General features: G+C 40.5%; 1 protein-coding gene across 1 annotated transcript in view; it reads left to right on the top strand.

Annotated features, from left to right (window-relative positions):
• Positions 1–19,343, top strand: part of LOC132958271 (phospholipid-transporting ATPase ABCA1-like) — a 149,498-nt gene that overhangs the window by 67,358 nt on the left and 62,797 nt on the right. The window contains exons 26-32 of the mRNA XM_061030999.1: positions 1,556–1,640; positions 2,843–2,950; positions 3,084–3,116; positions 3,749–3,888; positions 8,003–8,130; positions 12,258–12,356; positions 12,916–13,105. Of these exons, the coding sequence (XP_060886982.1) occupies positions 1,556–1,640; positions 2,843–2,950; positions 3,084–3,116; positions 3,749–3,888; positions 8,003–8,130; positions 12,258–12,356; positions 12,916–13,105 (783 nt within the window). The remainder of the gene's footprint in view (positions 1–1,555; positions 1,641–2,842; positions 2,951–3,083; positions 3,117–3,748; positions 3,889–8,002; positions 8,131–12,257; positions 12,357–12,915; positions 13,106–19,343) is intronic.

The following is a 19,343-nucleotide window of genomic DNA, read 5'->3' as shown; positions in this document are numbered from 1 at the left end:
CCACATGCCACATATATGAGATTTCGCCGCAAGAAGGAGATGACTTCAGTGTTTGTATTGCAGGAAAAATAGGGTAACTTTTGTGTTTACAGTGCAGGCGTCACGTTGCTGCCACCACTGTTCTCAAGTGTTCTCCAGTGTTTCCTGAAGCAGCCCCTAATTTGGTTATTATGATATCCATCTTTGTGCAGTAAAATGATACTCTTTTTCTTCTTCTTCTTCTTCTTCTTCTTCTTCTTCTTCTTCTTCTTCTTTTCAATAATTCTGCTCATATTTATCCATCACTGACATCTCCTCTCAGCTGAGCGCCCCCCCCCCCCCTTCCTCACACTCACACACTGAGGGTCAAGGTTGTCACAGACAGACAGACAGACATCTTTCCTCGTGATGATTTTAGCGATGGCTCGTGCTTTTCAAATGATCGTGGAAGCCGTTTGCGACCTGTGAGTCAAACTTATTCATCAGAATGAACACTGGAAAAAAGTAGCCGACTGTTATTAACGGAGTGGTCGGCTGTTTGTGTAAAGCCCTGTTGCATGCTAACTTTTTTTTTTTTTTTTAAACATTTCACGTACTGTGGAGGACATTCATCAAGCTATCTATTTAAAAATGTTCTCATAAGGATGAATTCAGTGAGAAGTATTAGTAATATTGTGTCATTGATATCATACACACAGCTCACAGTCTTATTCCTCCTGAATAAATGACTCACACAGTATGTTTGGCGTGCAAACTCGTCTTGGCTCATAAAGTTGAGCGACTGTTGGTTAATGCTCTGCTTGTAACTCCGACATGAATCACACACTCGTGGCCTGCAGGCAAAGTAAATAATTCCTTTTGAATTCCTAAATATTCAGACACAACAAGGTCATTTCATCCGTCCGTGTTTTCTTTTGAAGTCCGACTTCACCAACGAGCACTACATGATGGGATTTTTCTTCAGGGGCTGATAGAAGGTTTTTTTTTCCTTTAATAGAAATTAGTCATCCATTAAAAATGTAATGTTGAGATGTTATGAAAAGCCTATTAGTCATGATCGTATTGTTGAGTGTTTTATGGTAGCAGTACATCAACTTTGTTTGCTTTTGTTAGATATATTGCCCCATGTGATACTTTTTCATAGAGGGCATATGTTTAAAAAAAATAAAAACCCTTACTTGGGAGGTTACTTGGAAATGTATCACAAGTAGGAAGAGTTTATTGATTTTGACTTATGGCCTGGATTAATAAATAAAGTCAGATGGGGAAGTTCTCCTTAAGAGGTTATTTGGCAGGTCCTCAGAAAGCAGGTTAGGGGGTCTGTGGAGGCACAACCCTGATCTGATCCTCAGAAACTAGACAGTGATCACTTTGTAAAAATGAAATCTGTCTCCACAGATGAGTTGAGTTAAAGTGAGCTTGTTCAGCGCAACAGAAACACTTCAACAACAACATTCAACCACTACAGTATCAGTAGTTTGAAGTCTTAGTGTGTGCATAGCGTGCTAACAGAACAGAAACAGTACATACGCTCTCATTAGACACTATGTTAATACTCAATGTGTTTATTTCACAGATATTTCTCAAAGTGGCTGAAGACACTGAAGTGGACTCAGACAAATCGAGTAACGTTCACTGGCTTCAATCCAACCATGACACTGGTAAATCACAGTTCTTTATCGTTTTGATTCTTTAACAGGGATCATATATTATGCCACTTCCTGACAAAGCTTTTCAGTCCATTATTGCAATGCAGAAAAGAAAATCCTCAATCTTTCCTCCCCCTGCGGTCCGTGTCTCTTTGTGGCTGGACTCAGGCAGCTCCAGTGCACGGAGATGTTTCTGCATTGCTTTGATGTTTCTGTCATGCTTTATTGTTGAATGCGAGGTTGTTGGGCGAGACTAAAGAGGTCGTGTCATTCATGCCCATAATGCTGCTATATCTGTTTAATCGAAGAAAATCAAAGAAACTAGAGAGCGTATTAGACATACTCAAAGCTACAGAGTTCTCACATGTGAACTAAAGCATGCGTAGTGCTGTTAAAGACAATATGAGTCCCTTCTGTGGAATAGTTTGCAGTCTTGTCTTTATTTTGACACTTTTCAACACTAATCTAACATCTAAAACATGTAACAATTATATTATATCTTAATACATTTTTGAATAATTACATACGTATATACACATCAACATTTGCAAAGATACATTGAATATAATAAAACCAGTTACAATGAAATTATTACTAAAATAACAAAAAAAAAGTGAAATAATTATCAGTTTGTGTCTATATATTTATAAAACGCTTTAAAAGACTACATTGACCTGCAGCATTGACCCGTGACCATCTGGTGGTATATACTGTATAGTTTCAGAAGATAACAAGTATTACACCTTATGGCATTAGAATAAATGATGAGCTCAAAAAGAGACCCATATGAGGATAACTAAAGAAAGCAAAGACTTCTAATTGAAGTAAATCAAACTCATTTGTTCAGTTGTTTTGTCGAGTCATCAGTTTTGCCTCTTAAGTACAAAACAAACAGAAACAGCTCCTTACACTGTTTTGATGGACTTCACTTCAACAGAATGATATTGCTTATTCCAACCACCTCTCGTCCCTCATTAGTCGACCTCATAGGAATTATCTCCCGCCGCCTTTAATGCGTGAATTTTCTCTGAAACACAACTCCACCTTCCACTTTAATCTTCACTCAGGATTCCTCACCCCGATAAAACACCTGGCTTTTGTGCTTTTACAGGGAATAACGCAGCCTCTTGCAGGGCGGCTGGCTATTCTTATTGTTATTTATAACCCTAAATTGGGTCAGGCCACAACAACATATCTTATTTGTATTCCCACAGCAACAAAGGAGGTGCCGGGGAGAGACTGCAAGAGAAGCTCCCGCGAATCCAAGCGGAACAGCATCGCCAGCGTCCACTCGAAAACAGGACAAGCCTCTGGAATGACGGGCAAGTCTGTCCAGATTTATGATGCTGCTTCTCACGAAGGCAGCTCCACTTAACATGTTTCATTGACAAAGCAAGAGGCTGATTACTGGAAAAGGAACTTTCTGTCCTGATTGTTTCTTTTTGTCTCTCACAGAACTAAAGGAAAAGCTCACGAGGAAAGTGGAAGGTAGGTACTGTGTTGTCTTCACAGTTTTATTATTCCAGCAAATGTCCCCCCCCCCCCCCCCCCCCCCCCCCCACACACACACACACACACACACACCTTTTATTCTACAGTTAATAACTTAATTTAGTGTGCCTTCAAATGGACTGTTTCACCTCAGTGGGTGATTTGAAAGGAGGGCATAAACAAGAGCTCCCTTTTTAGAATTTCATGCCAATCCTTACAGTATTATCTTACCTGTCTATTCACCTTGTTCAATGAAAGCAGCACAATGTTTTGCAGCATGAAAATGGTTTTCAATAAGAATACGCTTATTATTTTTAATGACTGCTGTGAAGAAGGGAGTGTTTTCTTTGATTTAAACCATATTCTTAGAGAGTGCGAGACTCTCAACCCAAATCTCTTCTAAGCTCCTTGTTTATCATCTTTGTTCTTCCTCCTGAGTCACCTCATATTACCATTTCCAAATTCACGATGTATTCAAAATAAATGCAGCTGCACTGAGAAATGAGCGAGCGCAGCTGACAGGTCTTAACGTTTATTTGATCAGCCCATTAGCCGGGCTGGAAAAGCATGCTCAGCAGGCTCTTTTACACATGCACCGATGATAAATAACACCCGGCCTTAATGTCCAGACTCCAACAGGAACGTCAGCGTCAATGGGAGGGGATCCACGGTCATCACCGGGTGGAGGCTGATCAGGAGGCAGTTCCTGGCGCTCTTTATCAAGCGCTTCCACAACGCCCGGAGGAGCCGCAAGGGACTCATTGCCCAGGTAATGGCCTCAGTCCGTCATATTGATGAATTGAAGGCTTATGCTAGGAGGGGTGCATGGGAGGATCAAGGTAGGATTTAAGAAATACATGTTGGCTTTCAATATCACTTAATGACATATATGATAGAGGGAGCGAGTTTAGAATCAGGAGGGAAACGTCCGGACATTCATTATGATGGAGTCAATAATGGAGGGAAGAAATCAGCACAGAAAGGATGTATCAGAAAAAAGAGGTTAGAAAAATGAGAAAGGATGTCGGTGAACTTCACACACAATGATTAGCGTTAGCTCCCAAAGGACACCATGATGAAAAACAAACACTCGAGGGACAACAGAGGCTAAAAGACGGCATGAATAGAGATTTTAAAGAAATGTTTAACACTAAAAGATGTACAGACTTAACATGCTACCTGTTATATATCAGTTAAGGAGTGGGCCATATGTAAAAAAAATAAAAATAAATAACAAACAATATTCCTTGCAAAACAATGTAAAACATACAAGACTAGAAAACGTATTGTCAGGGGAGAGTGAAGAACGTAAAAATATCAATATATAATCTGATGAAGAGGTCAAATAAATGATTAACGAAGACAAACCAAAAAAAAAGAAAGAAAGAAAAAAAAAAACAAGAATTCATCCGTTTGTTCGTTTCCTAGCTCTAACAGGGTTGAATTATGCCGTCTCTTTTTTAAATTTTTATTTGAATATTCAGCATCAAGTTAACATGAAAGTGTGTTTTTCTTGTTTGTTTTTGGCTTCAGTAAGTGGACCATCAGTTCCACCTGATCGGCGTGATTGGCGCCCTAACGACCAAAGTGACACCCCTGATTTGTTTCCCCTTCATTTAGCTGCGTGCTAATCACGCGCTTTTGTTAGCAACGTGTTAAAAAGTGACCGCGGGTGGGGGGGGGGGAATGAAGAGGTGACACGCAGCTATCAGCTCATTAAGTGGACGTCTGTATTATTTTGTCTCTCATAAACATGATTTAAAAAGTCAAAAGCAATAAACACATGCTAGTTAAACGAGTCAAAAGCAATTTAGGAGAAAGAGCGGTTTTGAAGGCACGCATTATGTTTCCCAGCCAGTTTTTCAAAGTGTATTCAGACTCAAATTTATGTTGACACATGCATTGACATGTTTTGGTATGTGTGTGTAGATATCAGGTAATGCCATCAGTTATGACAGCTGCCATGACGCTGAAAAGAATCAGAACTGAAGAGGTCACGTTTGATAGACCCAAAACAAAAGAGAGAGAGAGAGAGAGAGAGAGAGAAAAGTGTGTGTGTTAGAGAGAGAGTACAATGTTTCACCTTTGTTAGGTGTACGGGCTCTTCTTGTAATTTGCTGCAGCACCAATCCCCATTAGTCACTGTCAGTCCTGGACGTCCCTCTTTAGCAGGGGGATGCAGCGCAGGATAGTGGGATGAGTGCGGAGTGTGTACGTACAAGGGTGCTCATTGTCTGCAAGGGCGCACCTCCTACCTCCCCCCCCCCCCCCCCCCCCCCGCTCTATTCATTTGGCTGGAGTTTTTTTTTTTTTTTTTCTCCCCCCATCATGTCAACAGCTCCCATTGTCAGCAGATATGATTGTGCGGTGAGGTAATCTTCTCCAATACAAGCGGTTAGGGGACTATAAAGGAGATTATGGCATGTTGTACAAAAGGAGTGATTTATGGGAATGAAAGTTGGGGACAGGCGAGTCTTGGCAGTGTCAGAATCAGGGAGAAGAGCTGATTGGTTGTGTTGGAGGCGTTCAATAGACACTAAGACGATCCTCCTTCCGAGCCGCATAGGATGTACAGTTTGAAGTACTTCAGTCGTCTTTCTTTCTGATTATCTCTAGCTTCCGTTTTATTTTTGCTCACTGCTGTGGATTGAATTTGTCTGCTGGAATCAACACCACATTTATTCAGTATTTGTTTCCTTTGATGCAATTGCTTTGAAAAACAAAAAGGCCACATAAACATCCAAATGATCCTAGGTGAGGCTATTATCCGCTGTAATTCAAGGTGCGGAAATAAAGCTATTATTCACAAATGAAACCGGGTTGACTTAATGTCGTCTGAGGAAACAAACTTAATCTAATGAGCCATTTGACTTTGCAGGAAATAAAACACATCGTAATAGCGTTCTGTTGTTTACACTTAGTTTGCATATAATCCTATCGGCTTCTTTAAATCCCCCAAACTCTGGATAAACTCATGCATTGTTCACGGCAGTGCTTCGGCTTTGTGAGCGTAATGACTTCTCCACTTTGTGTGTGCTCATTCCCCCCTCAATGGAAGAAGAACCAGCTGTCACCTGCAATTATTTTGGATGGAAAGAGAAAAAAGTGGAAGAGTTCTGTCTTTTGCACTCCGCCATTAGGCTTTTCAGTCTCATTGTTGCTCTTTTATCTTTCTCCCGAGCACATTTCCAAGCCGCGGCTCCATGCAAGTAAATTCCGCTTTTTCAATTGTAGCCTCTTGAATTGGCCGAGCAAATTGCACGCTCTGCAATTAATCAAGTGTACGCAAACTTCCCCCTCTCTCGCGCCGAGCGCCCCAACCTACAAGTGATTAAACATTAAAGATATGGAGTGTTTTTTTTTATTTTTATTCTTCCCGCTGACCTTTTTGTCAGCTCTAGCAATGAAATGAAAAGAGAATTACATGACGGAGAAAAGAGGATTGGATTTGGTGGGGGTTAAAGAGGATAAGGGGAAGCTTGGCGGCGTCTGGTTTGAAAAAAAAAACAACACACACACACACGCACAAAAAAAAAAAAAAGAGCAGAATAGCGAGAAACTAATTATATCTGAGTGGCCACATGATGATGGCGATGTAGGAAGTGTTTAATCAAACTCGTAACGCGTGCAGAAGAGCCCAAACAAGTCGGTGTGGAGCATATTAATGTGCGCGTGTTATTACAGCAGCTCTGCCTTGTTGTTGATTGCATCAGTCATTATGTAGCGCGTAATGACAGTGAGGGGGTAGCTCAGGGAGGGGCTGATGAAATTGATCTCGCTTTGATTCTTGTGCTGTCATGCTTAAACACATCAACATGCATAAATATCAGACATACAGCCTACAGAATGTGTTTTCTCTTCCTCATTTAAAGGAGACCAGCTACAATTGAATCACTCTGTATCCATTACATTCTGTACACAGTGAACACAGCCTGTTTCTACAGTTAGAACAAGAATACTGCTCTTGCTCTCTTTTTTTTACAGAGATGTAGAATGGTTTGGTTTAGATTTTCGGACTTGCTGGAGTTCAACAGAAGTGATGAAATGTACAAACAGAAATTTCAGTTGTGTTCTTCTCCTCTTGTGGACAGGCCTGGCAGAGCTTGCATTTGACTTTTCACAAATCTGCATGTCGGAGCTGTGATTTCTGCAAACTTAAAACTTGTTAGTTGCTAGTAAATTATGAGGAAACCCCGTTTTTTTTTCCCCCTCGAGGATATTCTGGTGAAGTACAAAGAGTGAAACCTCCGTGTGACTATTTACAATTACACTTACAAACTCACGAGAAACAGATGAAAAAGAGCGCTCCTACGTCAAATGTAATGAACAAGAAATGACTGAGTTTTCTATGCAGACATTTGCGGAAGGGTGAATTTAACTCCACTTCGGATCTGGACAAACAATCGCTTCTCCAGCTAGCCTATTCTAAAATCTGGCAACAGATGAGACTACAGATTGAAAAAAGGGGTGGGTCTTTGTTGGATAGGACAGCTGAAGAGAGGCAGGACATGTTGGGAGGAGAGAGTAGGGGATGACACGGTGGGCCAAGGTGGGATTTGAAATCCACAGACGGTGAGGACAATAGCCTCTGTACATGGGGCGTGCAACATAACCGCTTAGCTATCAGAGCTAAACAATGCAGTGTGTGGGAAAGGGAAATGTTGACTGGGAGACCTTAAATGATACAAAATGTGTCCATCATTTTCAGAGTCATATATCACAGTGAGACATAAAGCGATTGGGTTTTCGTCATTTAAATGAATTTAACACAATTCAGACAGATGATTTGATTGGGACATTTGGGGTCACTCTCAGCACTAAAGTCTTAATCAGGGCCGCTACAATGAGCTGATTGTCTTCAAATGTGTCCCCTGTTTTCGTAGGTGGTTTTGCCTGCTGTTTTTGTGTGCCTGTCTCTGATCTTCTCGCTCATCGTCCCACCATTCACGGAGTATCCGAGCCTAGAGATGCAGCCCTGGATGTATGGTCTGCCTCAAACCACCTTCTACAGGTAACCACATTTTGATATCGTATAGAAGTGTAGTTCCTCATACAGCACAGATGTTTAACCTTTACATATTTTAATCAGCAATTACAGATGTGATATTATCTAACTGCTGTTGCTCATTTAAAGTATCAATAATAAGATATATTTCCCTCAAACAACACCCTCTTCAAAAGCTGTTCTTAGAGGGACCGTTTATTTGTAATAGTTAAATTAATGAGCAACAAAAGCCAACGATAGTCTGTTCGGAACTTCAAGTCAAAGACAGAAAATCCAAGGAACAAGGCGTTACAGTTCTTCCACTGTTGTTTGATGGCTGAGAGTTTCTTTTTAGTTTTGTTTTCTTGCCTCTGCTGCTGAGGTCATCGATCTGGGCGCTGTCCCCTTCTTGGCGGCAGCTCGCTTTTCTGTCATTGAGAATCTGCAGACGTACTAGGTGACAAGCCACAGCCTTGGTGGACTTCAACACCCACTGAGAACCCACTGAGATCAAACGTGACTTATTGCGGGGGGGGGGGGGGGGGGGGGGGTGTGGACACAGAGCATCAAAACAACACACAGACACGTATCACACTGTATGGTTTGTTAAATAATATCTCCCTTATCAGGTAGAAGATTTAAAAAAAAAAACGAGATTCACTGTATATGACACTTGCTGAACACTTCTTTCTTTTATAAGATTTTATTGTTACAATTCATCCACTCTCAGGAGTGAGAACAACATTGCTGCAACATCGATTCCTCTCTGTTATAACAAAAGAGATGAGTCACTTTTTGCATCTTCTTTCTTTTTTTAAAAACAACATTTGTATTTTTTGGATGTTGTGCCTTTATTGTAGAGAGAGGACAGCGGATAGAGTTGGAAATCAGGGAGAGCGAATGACACGCAGGAAAGGAGCCACAGGTCGGACTTGAACCTGGGGCCGCCTGCTAGGAGGACTATAGCCTCCAAACATGGGGCATGTGTAGTAACCATTAGGCTACATATTTCATCTTCTGTCTTAACCTCATCTGGTCTCAGTATTCACCCAGTAATCTGTCCTTCTGACACAAAGCTGTCAGTGCGTATTCACCCTGCAGGTATTCTATTCCCCACAGTAGCACTTTGTAATAGTTCTCTTTAAAGATGTCCCTACAGCTTGAAGTAGATCTGTTTGTTAAATTGTATATCTATCAAACAGCTTGTCAGCAAATGGAGACAAAAATAACATTAATGGAAGAGAAAATATTAAATCTAAGGTGCTGTGAATGCTGCAGGATAAAAACTGAGACATCAACAAGACAAAATGAAGTTTGTCTCTTTACATGATCTCATCTAGTTTTGAACGTGTTTGCCTTTGTTCAAAAAGCAAGAAACTGTGTCTTGTGTTTTAACATGAATCAAGCTGATTGTGTTTACACAAGCACAACAAGCAATGATCATGTCTTACTTACTCTGTTGAGCCTTTTTGATTAACACTATGGTGAAGACTTGAACTGATGCAGTGAAATACATTCAAAGAAATACAATATCATATCCTCTGCTACTCAGACAGAGAGCTGCATTTAGCAACATCTGAATGCTCTCTAACCCTTACAACTGTGGTGTCATGAGACCTTTTCTGCACAGCCGTTCTCAAGGTGAAAATGTAAAAGCCCATTCCCTCCCAATCTATCATGGAAGACACTTGTCCTTAAAAGAGATTCATTCAAGCAAAAAAAAAAAATCACAAAGATTTCAACAAACTGGGAGGGTTTTTTTCAGGGCTGAAGTTTAAAACTTGAAATGAGCCCCTGTGTTTTTGTACTGCATTGAAAACGCTTCACAGGACTTGGTACAAATATTTTTAAGCACTCAGAAAGAACAACACTTTAATTTTCTTCTCAACTTTTTCCTGTTTACATGCAAACAATTAAGCTCAAAACAGCTCAATGTTGTTCCCTGTCTTCATGCACTCAAATTCATTCAGTCTGTTTCCCCGTCCACTGTGCTAAAACATGGATTAAGGTGTGTCTCTCTCCATGGTGCTGAAATAGTCAGTCTTTTTGCTGTTGCATATTGTACATTTATTACATGAGGTGTACATGGATTTACCATGAGCACTAACAGCCAAATACTAAGAACCTCAAAACCTACAAAGACACAGAGATATTATCTTGCAACACCCAAGAAGATACATGGCTACCCAAACGTTGTTACTGATCCAAACTTGAAATTAAATCTGGGCTCCCAAAGCAAAGGATTCCAGATTCATTCATGGCATTTCAGAGGCTGCTCCCTGACATACTTTTCAAAATGATCTCAGCGAAAGTGGAATGATTTTACACGTACATTCAGTTTTTCCCTGGAATCCCTGGAAACTTCTCTCACATTCCCTCCGGCTAACTATAAAGCTTTTTTTCCCCCTCTCACTCTCTCTAACAAATCCTGCTTGAGTTATTAAAAGTAGATTCCCATCTTATCTTAAAGTTTATTCAGAAGAGAGTTATAGCTCTATTTATATCATTAATGATCCATTGCAAAGTTCAAGAGTCTTTGAACCCTGCTTTCTAGTGACTATATTATCGACAGTTATTTACACCCAAAATATGATATCAGAGATGCTCCTCCCCGAAGGTTTTATTCTTAGTGTGTCAAAGTGCGGCCTTCATTTGACTTTCTCCTAATATCGTCTCAGTTCTTACCTCTATGATGTTTCATTTTGTCTGGATGAGCCATTCATTAGTTCCACTGCCTCTGTGTATATGCACAAGTCTTCATTTTGGAACTGTCCAATAGTTTTTATTACCTTAAATAACGTGCTAACCCAGCCATTGTTAATTGCAAAACAGATGGCTGCACATAATCCATTTTTACAATCAGACCACTTGAATTGCGCTCGCTGGTGGTCAAGGAAATGACCGCGTGACCTTCATGGAGACGCCTCTAAATGAGACAATGAGCACTGTATTAATCCACATGGTTGGCTGAGCTGTGGCTACAGCTGGCAGGAAGCCATCATGATGGTCTTTATGAAACACTGTGTTTTAACTCCCCCGGTACCCTTAAGATAAAGGGCAGAGTGTGTGTGGTTAGTAATGAGAATGGAAGTGGAGTGGGAAGATTGTTTAACTGAGACACAGGGCTTGTATCTGTACAGGACACTCTGATAATAATGAAAGGCTGTGAAGAGTCTGTACTGTACACTGAATCTTGAACTGGCTACGACAGGTTCATGCTTGGATTTATATTTTGACTCGTCAGCCAAAGAAAAGCTGAAGTAGACAATAATTTCCCTCCCACTCTTGATTAAGATAATCCATTGCTATCAAGTATATACTTGACACCACCTTGTCCCATCCCCAGATATTCTTGCAACATTACTTGACGGGCCATTTTAGATGTCAAGACACATTTAAGAGTAATGAGCATCGAAACTCCTGTGCATCGCCCGTATGAAACACTTAAAGGGTCTTGTAAAATCTGAATCAATAGTGACAAGAGACGGATTGTTAAACGTTTAAAATCGTATCCAATTTTGAACGACGAGAAATGAGAAGACTTGAAAACCCTTAACCAGTTGTGCCGTATCACTGCGAGTCAACATAATGACACATTTCAGAGATGTTTTTGTCAATCAGGCTTGTGCACACAGAAGAACTTGTCACATGTCAGCAGATATCTCCTCCGACTCAAAGTATATATCTGTCTGACTGTAGTGATTTCAGGACCTCGAGTATCAAAATGTCTTCGCTTTTCAAACCACAGATAGATGTTAAAAGTCAAACTCGGCATGCTTTGCTTCTCCTTGGTGTAAAACAGCTCATATCGACTCTTGACTGACTCATCTCTTTTGAGGATCTGTGATCTTGACTCAGCGAAGAAACTCAAAGAAGTCTGGTTGCAAATATCAAATATTTTAGATCATAAAGGGCGCACAGGTTAAGGTTTTACATCGATTCAGCTGATGGGAGGAAAGTTGCATCATGGCTGCACCGAATGGAGACATGGTCCAAGCTTTCTCTATAACTTCTGTTTCTAACAGAAAAACATACTGCAGCGTATTTTTCTTCCATTGACTTTGTCATAGATTGACTGACGCGCTTGGATTAAAGTGATGTGTGTACTCTTTTAACCTTATTGCACCTATGTTTCATATTCCCAATATCTACAGCAAAGATCTGCCAGATAATGCTGAGGTGTCTCGGGTGGTGGAAAACTTGGTGAACACGCCTGGCTTTGGGACTCGCTGCATGAATGGAAACCCAATACCGTGAGTGCTTCTCCAAGAATGACATAATAATGTTAAAAAGCTGTGTTTTTGCCCATGCAGTCATGCTAATTGGAAATCTGCAAGCTGTGACTATGAGGCTAGTAGTCATAATGTGTTTGTGCAAGAGGTTTAAAAAAAGCTGTCGAAGAGTGATGTAACCCAGGACATTGAAAATGATTGCTGAGAAGGTTTTAAAAACCAAACCGTCATCATTGTCAGACTTTCATAAATAATGAACAAACCTCTTTAAATTTAAAGTTGAATTGGAAATACTACTGAGAATATAGTTTGCAAGAGTTTTTTCATCACTGGCTGAGAAGGGCTTATTGTTCTCGAGTTCATCTTTTATTTAGCTTTCTTTAAAAGAAATATGTGACTCATTTAGTTTTTACATAATTTGTTAAATGAAAACCTGTCCAATGGAAGTAGATGTTCTTTTAATATACTACCTAATCAAATCTCTGCTTTAATTTGACATAAGATAACGTGTTAATTGGGAGGAAGGGGAAATTATCAGGAATCAAGCACTCATATTTCCTTCATTTCTGTTCTTTCTCAGGAAATTACCATGCTCCTCAAGTGGCTCTGATTGGTTCACTCCATCGGTGGACCAGTCCATCACGGACATCTTCCTGAACGGAAACTGGAGCATGTCGAACCCTTCCCCCTCCTGTCAGTGCAGCACGCCTAAGCGGACCATCATGTTACCCGACTGTCCACCTGGTGCAGGGGGGCTCCCTCCACCTCAGGTTAGTCCTTTACTCTCAAGCTTTTGAGCCTTTTTTTTTTTTTTTAATAGGAGGGAGGTAAGGTAGTGTGAGCGACAATTATGTGACATTCAAGGTCAAAGTTTTGATGCCCTGGAACAGACGCTTTGTCCGACTGTCTGGGGTCCTTCATAGAGACGGTTAAACACTGCTAGAGCCACCTGGGGTACTGCTTGTTTGCTACCTTAGCATCCTGGACCACCTACTGTATGTGTGTCACAGTTATATACACTGCATCAAAGAGAGACATTTTCTTAATGTAAGAAATACAAAAATAAGTCAGTGACACATCTGTGCAGAGGAAAATGCTAGTCATGGAAGCTTTTGGCTCGGAGTGTGAAAGACCCAGTCAGCATCATTTTGATTTGAAACCGTTAAGGTACTTACTAACAAGGAATTTGCATTGCATTGCAGAATGTAAATCAGCCTTTTGTGCTGCCTCCCTTTTTATGAGCTGGGGGCCTGAAAGTCGGTCCAAAATTGATTCAACTGAAAGTCCACTGAATTTGCCGTTGAGAATGATTCAGCTTGTTCCCCATACTAAAAATTCATTGAAAATATCCCCACAGTGTTTCCTTTCCCAACCTTCATCCTCGCAGCACCTTTTAGGACATTTTATGACATGCACTGCCAGCAAAGACTCTAAAAAGAACCATACTTTTTGCTGCTCACAACGGGAGTCCTGGGAAGAGGTTTAGGTATTGCTCCCTCTACCAAGAAGCCAATACCAATCTTTTACAGTCCATTACTTGAACGAAATACATGGCCAATTTCAGCGTGGGCCAAAGGTGCACGGTCTGACCTGCAGAGGCTTGATCAAGGCTAGGATCGATGAGCAAGTTAGAGACCCTGTGTTCCTGCCTACCAGCCCCACCTGCTGACTGAACCAATCACTATAACGAGACAAAGTAGTGTCTCAGTTGGAGCTAACTGGTTCACAGCGCTGTGTCCAAATGATAATGAGAAATCTAAGCTTGAGAGGGAATAGACGGAGAAGCTGCCACCTCCACTCCACTGTCATTTTATCAGAGATGGCTATTGTCTGTTTGCTCAGGCCGAGTGGCATGCACCTGCCTTTTAAGAGATCTAAATTTCTCATTCTAGCCCCTCCTGAATCTGCCAATTTTTTTTCCCTCTCTGGGTCCTCTAATGGTGAAGTGTTTATTTGTGGTAGTATAACTCAAATGGAGGGTAGAAAGGAGCAGGGGGAGCTCTGGTGTCTGATACCTCAGATTTGGCTGCAGAGTTACGATTTCACACTCTCAGCCTGGTTTTCATTCAGACGAGCAGTCTCTGCTGATTGGTGCTTTGGGTGAGCCTTGGCACTCCTGTGATAATGCACAGTCATGGTGCAGATTGGATAGATTTTTGTTCAAATGCGACAGCATGCCAGACAAACTGTTATTTGGCAAACAATCTGTGAGCCATAACAGATGTCTTTGTCAGACTAAAACAGAATTTATGCAAATGACTTCAAGAACTTTCAATCAGAATAATTTGTAGACATTGGAACCCAGACAGACTGAACTGTTGGTGTTAATGAAATGCAGAAGGGGAAGCAGCAAATACTGTGTGATCAGGTAAGATATATGAAAAACTAAGTAAAGAAATAAAAAGATTAGTGGATGCCGATTATTGTCTTCTATTTAGAAATTGCTAAATCTTAGTAACATAACATACCTTCCTCTGTGCCCAAGTCGACCCCTAAAGATGTCCACATCTTCCAAAGTAAGCCTACACCCTTACCCTGCAGGCAGATAGGGACTGAATATGATGTACACACACTAACAGCTCTTTCAACAATGCAATTACACTGAAAAAGGGGACAGCAGACATCATGTGTCATACAGTATGTTACACAATCATCAATTTCATTAAAAAATCTAATCATAAAGGTTGGTATTTTCTAAAGCATTGCCATTTAATTTCATGAACATTTAACGCTCCTGTGAGTAGTTTATCCAGTGACCATTACGTGTTGACTATGAATTGTTTTACACTGAATTAAGTTTAAAAAAACAGAAACATAGCCAAAAGCTTTTTGATCCACGATACATAATACTTGATCAAACCTGACGTTCGGAATCTGAGTTATGCCTTGCTGCAGTTAAATATCACTAATAAGTGTGTTATATGTCTATGAGGAAATGCTCAAACTGTCTGTTTAAGGAAATTCAGCAAAGTGGTTGTGACATAGTCAAGCTTCATTCTCTGGAGATATGTGCTTTAGAAGGACAAACGAGACAATCATTAAAATAAAAACACTGGAAAGTTCAAATTACACCGTGTGAAACTGCAGGGCTCATTTGCCACTCTTTTCTTTTTCCTCCTATCACCTACACATCCCCTATACAATATTTCACAGCATGTAACATGCCATTTCACAACCTCCACAGATCTGTAATGCCTCGTTGAACTTGTGCAGGCCTGGCTGCAAGCTCCTTCCTGTGACAAGGCCATCCAGGGCTACATTAAAGTAGAAACTGTCCAGGTATCGTGTTATGGCATGATTGTGGAGACAGTCAAACAAGAAAGGCGCCCTTTTTGTAACCTTTTCCTTTCCCCTGACATACAGCCCTATCTTCTGACAGCCCTGTCAGGGACTTCTCCATTAGTTCAGCTGCTAGTTGTATCTAAGTGTCTTCCTGGTGCGATGCTACGCCATTAAGGTCTAGCACATTCTTCATGTTATTATTTTTCTTCTTTCTTTCTGCTTCTTGAATTCAAAAAGCATCTTTCTTTTAATCCGAGCATTGCTCAACCTGAATCTCATAAATGTTATTTCATAGGGCTGTCAAACGATTTTTTTTTAATGGAGAATAATCGCTTCATTTCAATAGTTGATTGCGATCAATCACATTTTTAATCACATTTGAAATCCTATCATTTTGCATTTAAAAATAAAAAGCTTATCCACGGTGCCCCTAAAGGGACAAAACAGCGTGGGATTAATCTTGATACAAACTTAATTTAAGACCTTAATTAATTGTGATCAATAAGTTAATGCTGACAGCCGCTATAGTTGTATAATCTACTTGTACTTTGCTACGTCACTTCTTCGGGACTTTATCTTTTATTTCTTTAATAAGAAGTGGCCCTTCTGTTAAAAAAAAAAAAAAAAAAAAAAAAAAACCCTGCCTCCTTGTTTCATTTTCTTGCATCATTTCCCCTTTATTTACAACAACAGATTGTGTCCCCATCTAAATCCTGTAAACGGATGTTTAATGGACTCTGTTTTTTTTTCAAACAACCTTGAGGACATTGAGTTATTATCATGCAACAATAATTAGTTTATAATAAGTTTTCCACAATGGCTGACATGATTTAAAATGTAGAATAAGAAGCAAAGAATACAAAAGGAGAAAATAGAAAAAGCCAGCAAGAGGAGGAGAGCCTTTATTTCATATACATATGCAGTTTACAGTCACAATTCTCCGTGCATCACCTTCCTTTTTCAGAGTGCAACACTATTTATTTGGCAAGGGACTTCTTTTGTAACACAGATAGCCAGCAAGCCTTTCTGCCTCTTTATTTCATCATCTGAAACCTTGAAAGATTTAAACCAGGCAGGTAGTCTCAGAGGTCACATAGTTGAAAGATGAATTGACGTGATTTGCTTGATCATAGTACTTTTTTTTCAACATGAAAGGATAGATGTGAGTTTACAGATCACTACTACAGTACTTCTTCATAAATGACAGTGAGTAACTGTATTTAACTCCAACCAATAACCCTACATAACCCTTTTCAACCCTCAGCTGAAAAATGTAATCCACCAGTGGGCCATAAGCAATAACTTAGAGTGAAATGTAGTGCAGTGTATAAGGTCAAGAAAAGCAACATATATAGTGTTATATAATTTGGCTGTCATGCTCATATATAGTAAGCAATCTTTAGATTGAGAGCATTGTTGCTTGGTGAGGGGTTTGATAAATATTGTAACAAGGATGAATAAATGAATATGACAAGCACTTTTGAGAAGGCAGGTGCATGGGGAAGTGTGCATTTATCATCATTGCCGCATGCTCACCTGTAGACTTTGGCCCATTGCATTGGGTGGGTGTAGAAATTAATTCAAGTGCAAAGCAGAGACCACCCACAGTGGCGGCGCACACAGTGAGGATGTATTCCCTTTGACCTGAAAGCTTCCCCCCTTTTGAATAAATCATGACAAAGTGTACCAGCCTCCCCACTACTTTTTCTTTTGTATCTTTCATGCTGCCCATCCTTGGAATATGCCCTTGAGAAGCCACAGAAAAAAGAAGAAAAAAAAAGACAAGAGAGAGAAAAACACGGACACCGAACCGCGGGAGCTTGTGCGAGATCATTGTTTCCATGGAAATGGCAGGCAACAGTAAGCCCATTATCAATTCTAAGGTATTGACTCTCGTTCACTGGTGATATTTAACCTTCATAGATGAATCGGCTGTCATGCGTGCCGAGGAATTGATAAAGCCGTCACGTTCACCGAATTACGATTGATGTCTTTATCATTTGGAGACTGGCCTAACTACGGCTTGCTTGCAAATTACTCCTTGGGCTCATCTATCAGGCAATTGAAGGTTCAGCATTGGTTTATAATTTGCTTTGGAAAAAAAGGCATAGTGTTCTACGACTAGCATTTCCAGTTTAGTTTGTTAGTTGGAGAGTATTTGTTGTTGTAAGAAAAAGTGATGATTAAATGATGAGGCACGAGATATTGTGTTTCTATGGTTTCATTTCATCATCCATGTCAATGAAACCACAAAGAATCCGTAATATGAAGTTGTTTTTTTTTTTTAAATCCAACATCTGTCAGCAAGGAACCATTCCAACACATCAGCTCCCAAAACCACTCCAGTCCAAAAACAAGAGGCTGACACATCCTTTCTCTGCCGGGCCCTTTTGATTTGTCACTTTGACTCCCAAACACCCGTAGATCCATTTTAGTGTACAACCACCTGTCCAGAGGGCATCCTCTCAGCAGAAGGCAGGAGATGCTCAAAAAACAAAGGCACGGAGGTCAGTGAATTGCGAGGTGAAGCAAATGGCGAATGCTTTCTCTTTGTTCTGGCTAAAACGAACAGAAGGGGACTGGATGAAAAACCTGTCGCCGCGGTGGATGTTTGCAGGATTGCCAGAGCAGAATTGTTCCTCGCGGTTGGTAACGGGAGTGATTGTAACCCAGCGTGCAATTGAGTATGATTGTTGTGATGTGATCGTATTGGACGCTATCACACAACACAATGAAAAGGTGCTAAAATGAAGAGCGGCTCCTGAAATACTCATGTGACAATTACACAATAAAGCATCTGCCATGTCTACTCAAAACACATCAAGTTATAATGAGTGGAATGATTTCACAACCACTTCAAGCACACAGAAACATGTTGATACGCATGAAACAAAAAATACCAAAACAGATCAACACCTTGTGAAGTCAGAGGGCGAGTGATGGTAAGATGTGTAATGGAAGAAGATTCTGTTTTCTGCAGATTGCTTTTCTTTGTGCATACTAGATTCAATTTGAATTGTACCTCTGAGGTACGGCGTGATATCAACTCAGCCAAGATTAATATGAACGCGGCACAGTCTCGTATCTCTCCAGAGCTCAAGTGTGCCAGCTCATTCAACAGATTTGATTACTCCTTAGTTTACATTTCCCTCACCCCTGTTTGCTTCCCCAGCTATCAAACTACAACTGTGTGGCAGAAAGAACTGACGTTATGCACCAGCATGCCAAAGCACACTGAAGCCGTTCAAGGTGTCGCAAAACCACATCATGTTCCCATTTCAGTCTTTTTGATAGGGGGATGTGGACCACGGCCAAAATAATTAGACCCACACTGACAGTATTCTTGGGGTATAAAGTCATTGTACACACAGCAGAGAGTAGAAGCTCTTATTTCCGGTTCTGTTTGTTTCCAAGTTTCTGTGGCTTTTTCGAAAGGGAAGCATGTTTGTTCAGAGATAAGCCAAGGTTGCTGCGCCGTTCGTCCTCCTTATCTTTGATTCATAAGCCAGATGGGTTCTCGTCTTCCTCTGCTTTCTCTTTCTGTTTCTTCTGTGCCTTGTGATTCCAGCTCTCCTCCTCTTCTTCGTCTTTTTTATTTTTTTTTCCACTTTTAAATTATGTTCCTATCCTCTACCCACTCTTTTTCTCACATCTCCTTCTATTTATTTTGTATCAACTTCTTTGATCTTCATTCTAATCTGCCTTTATTCCTCTCCTCCTTTTTAT

This window comes from Labrus mixtus, chromosome 23, assembly GCF_963584025.1.
Source record: "Labrus mixtus chromosome 23, fLabMix1.1, whole genome shotgun sequence".
In the NCBI taxonomy this organism is placed as follows: domain Eukaryota; kingdom Metazoa; phylum Chordata; class Actinopteri; order Labriformes; family Labridae; genus Labrus; species Labrus mixtus.
Note: the sequence above shows the minus strand (reverse complement) of the source record. Positions and strands in the feature narration are given on the sequence as shown.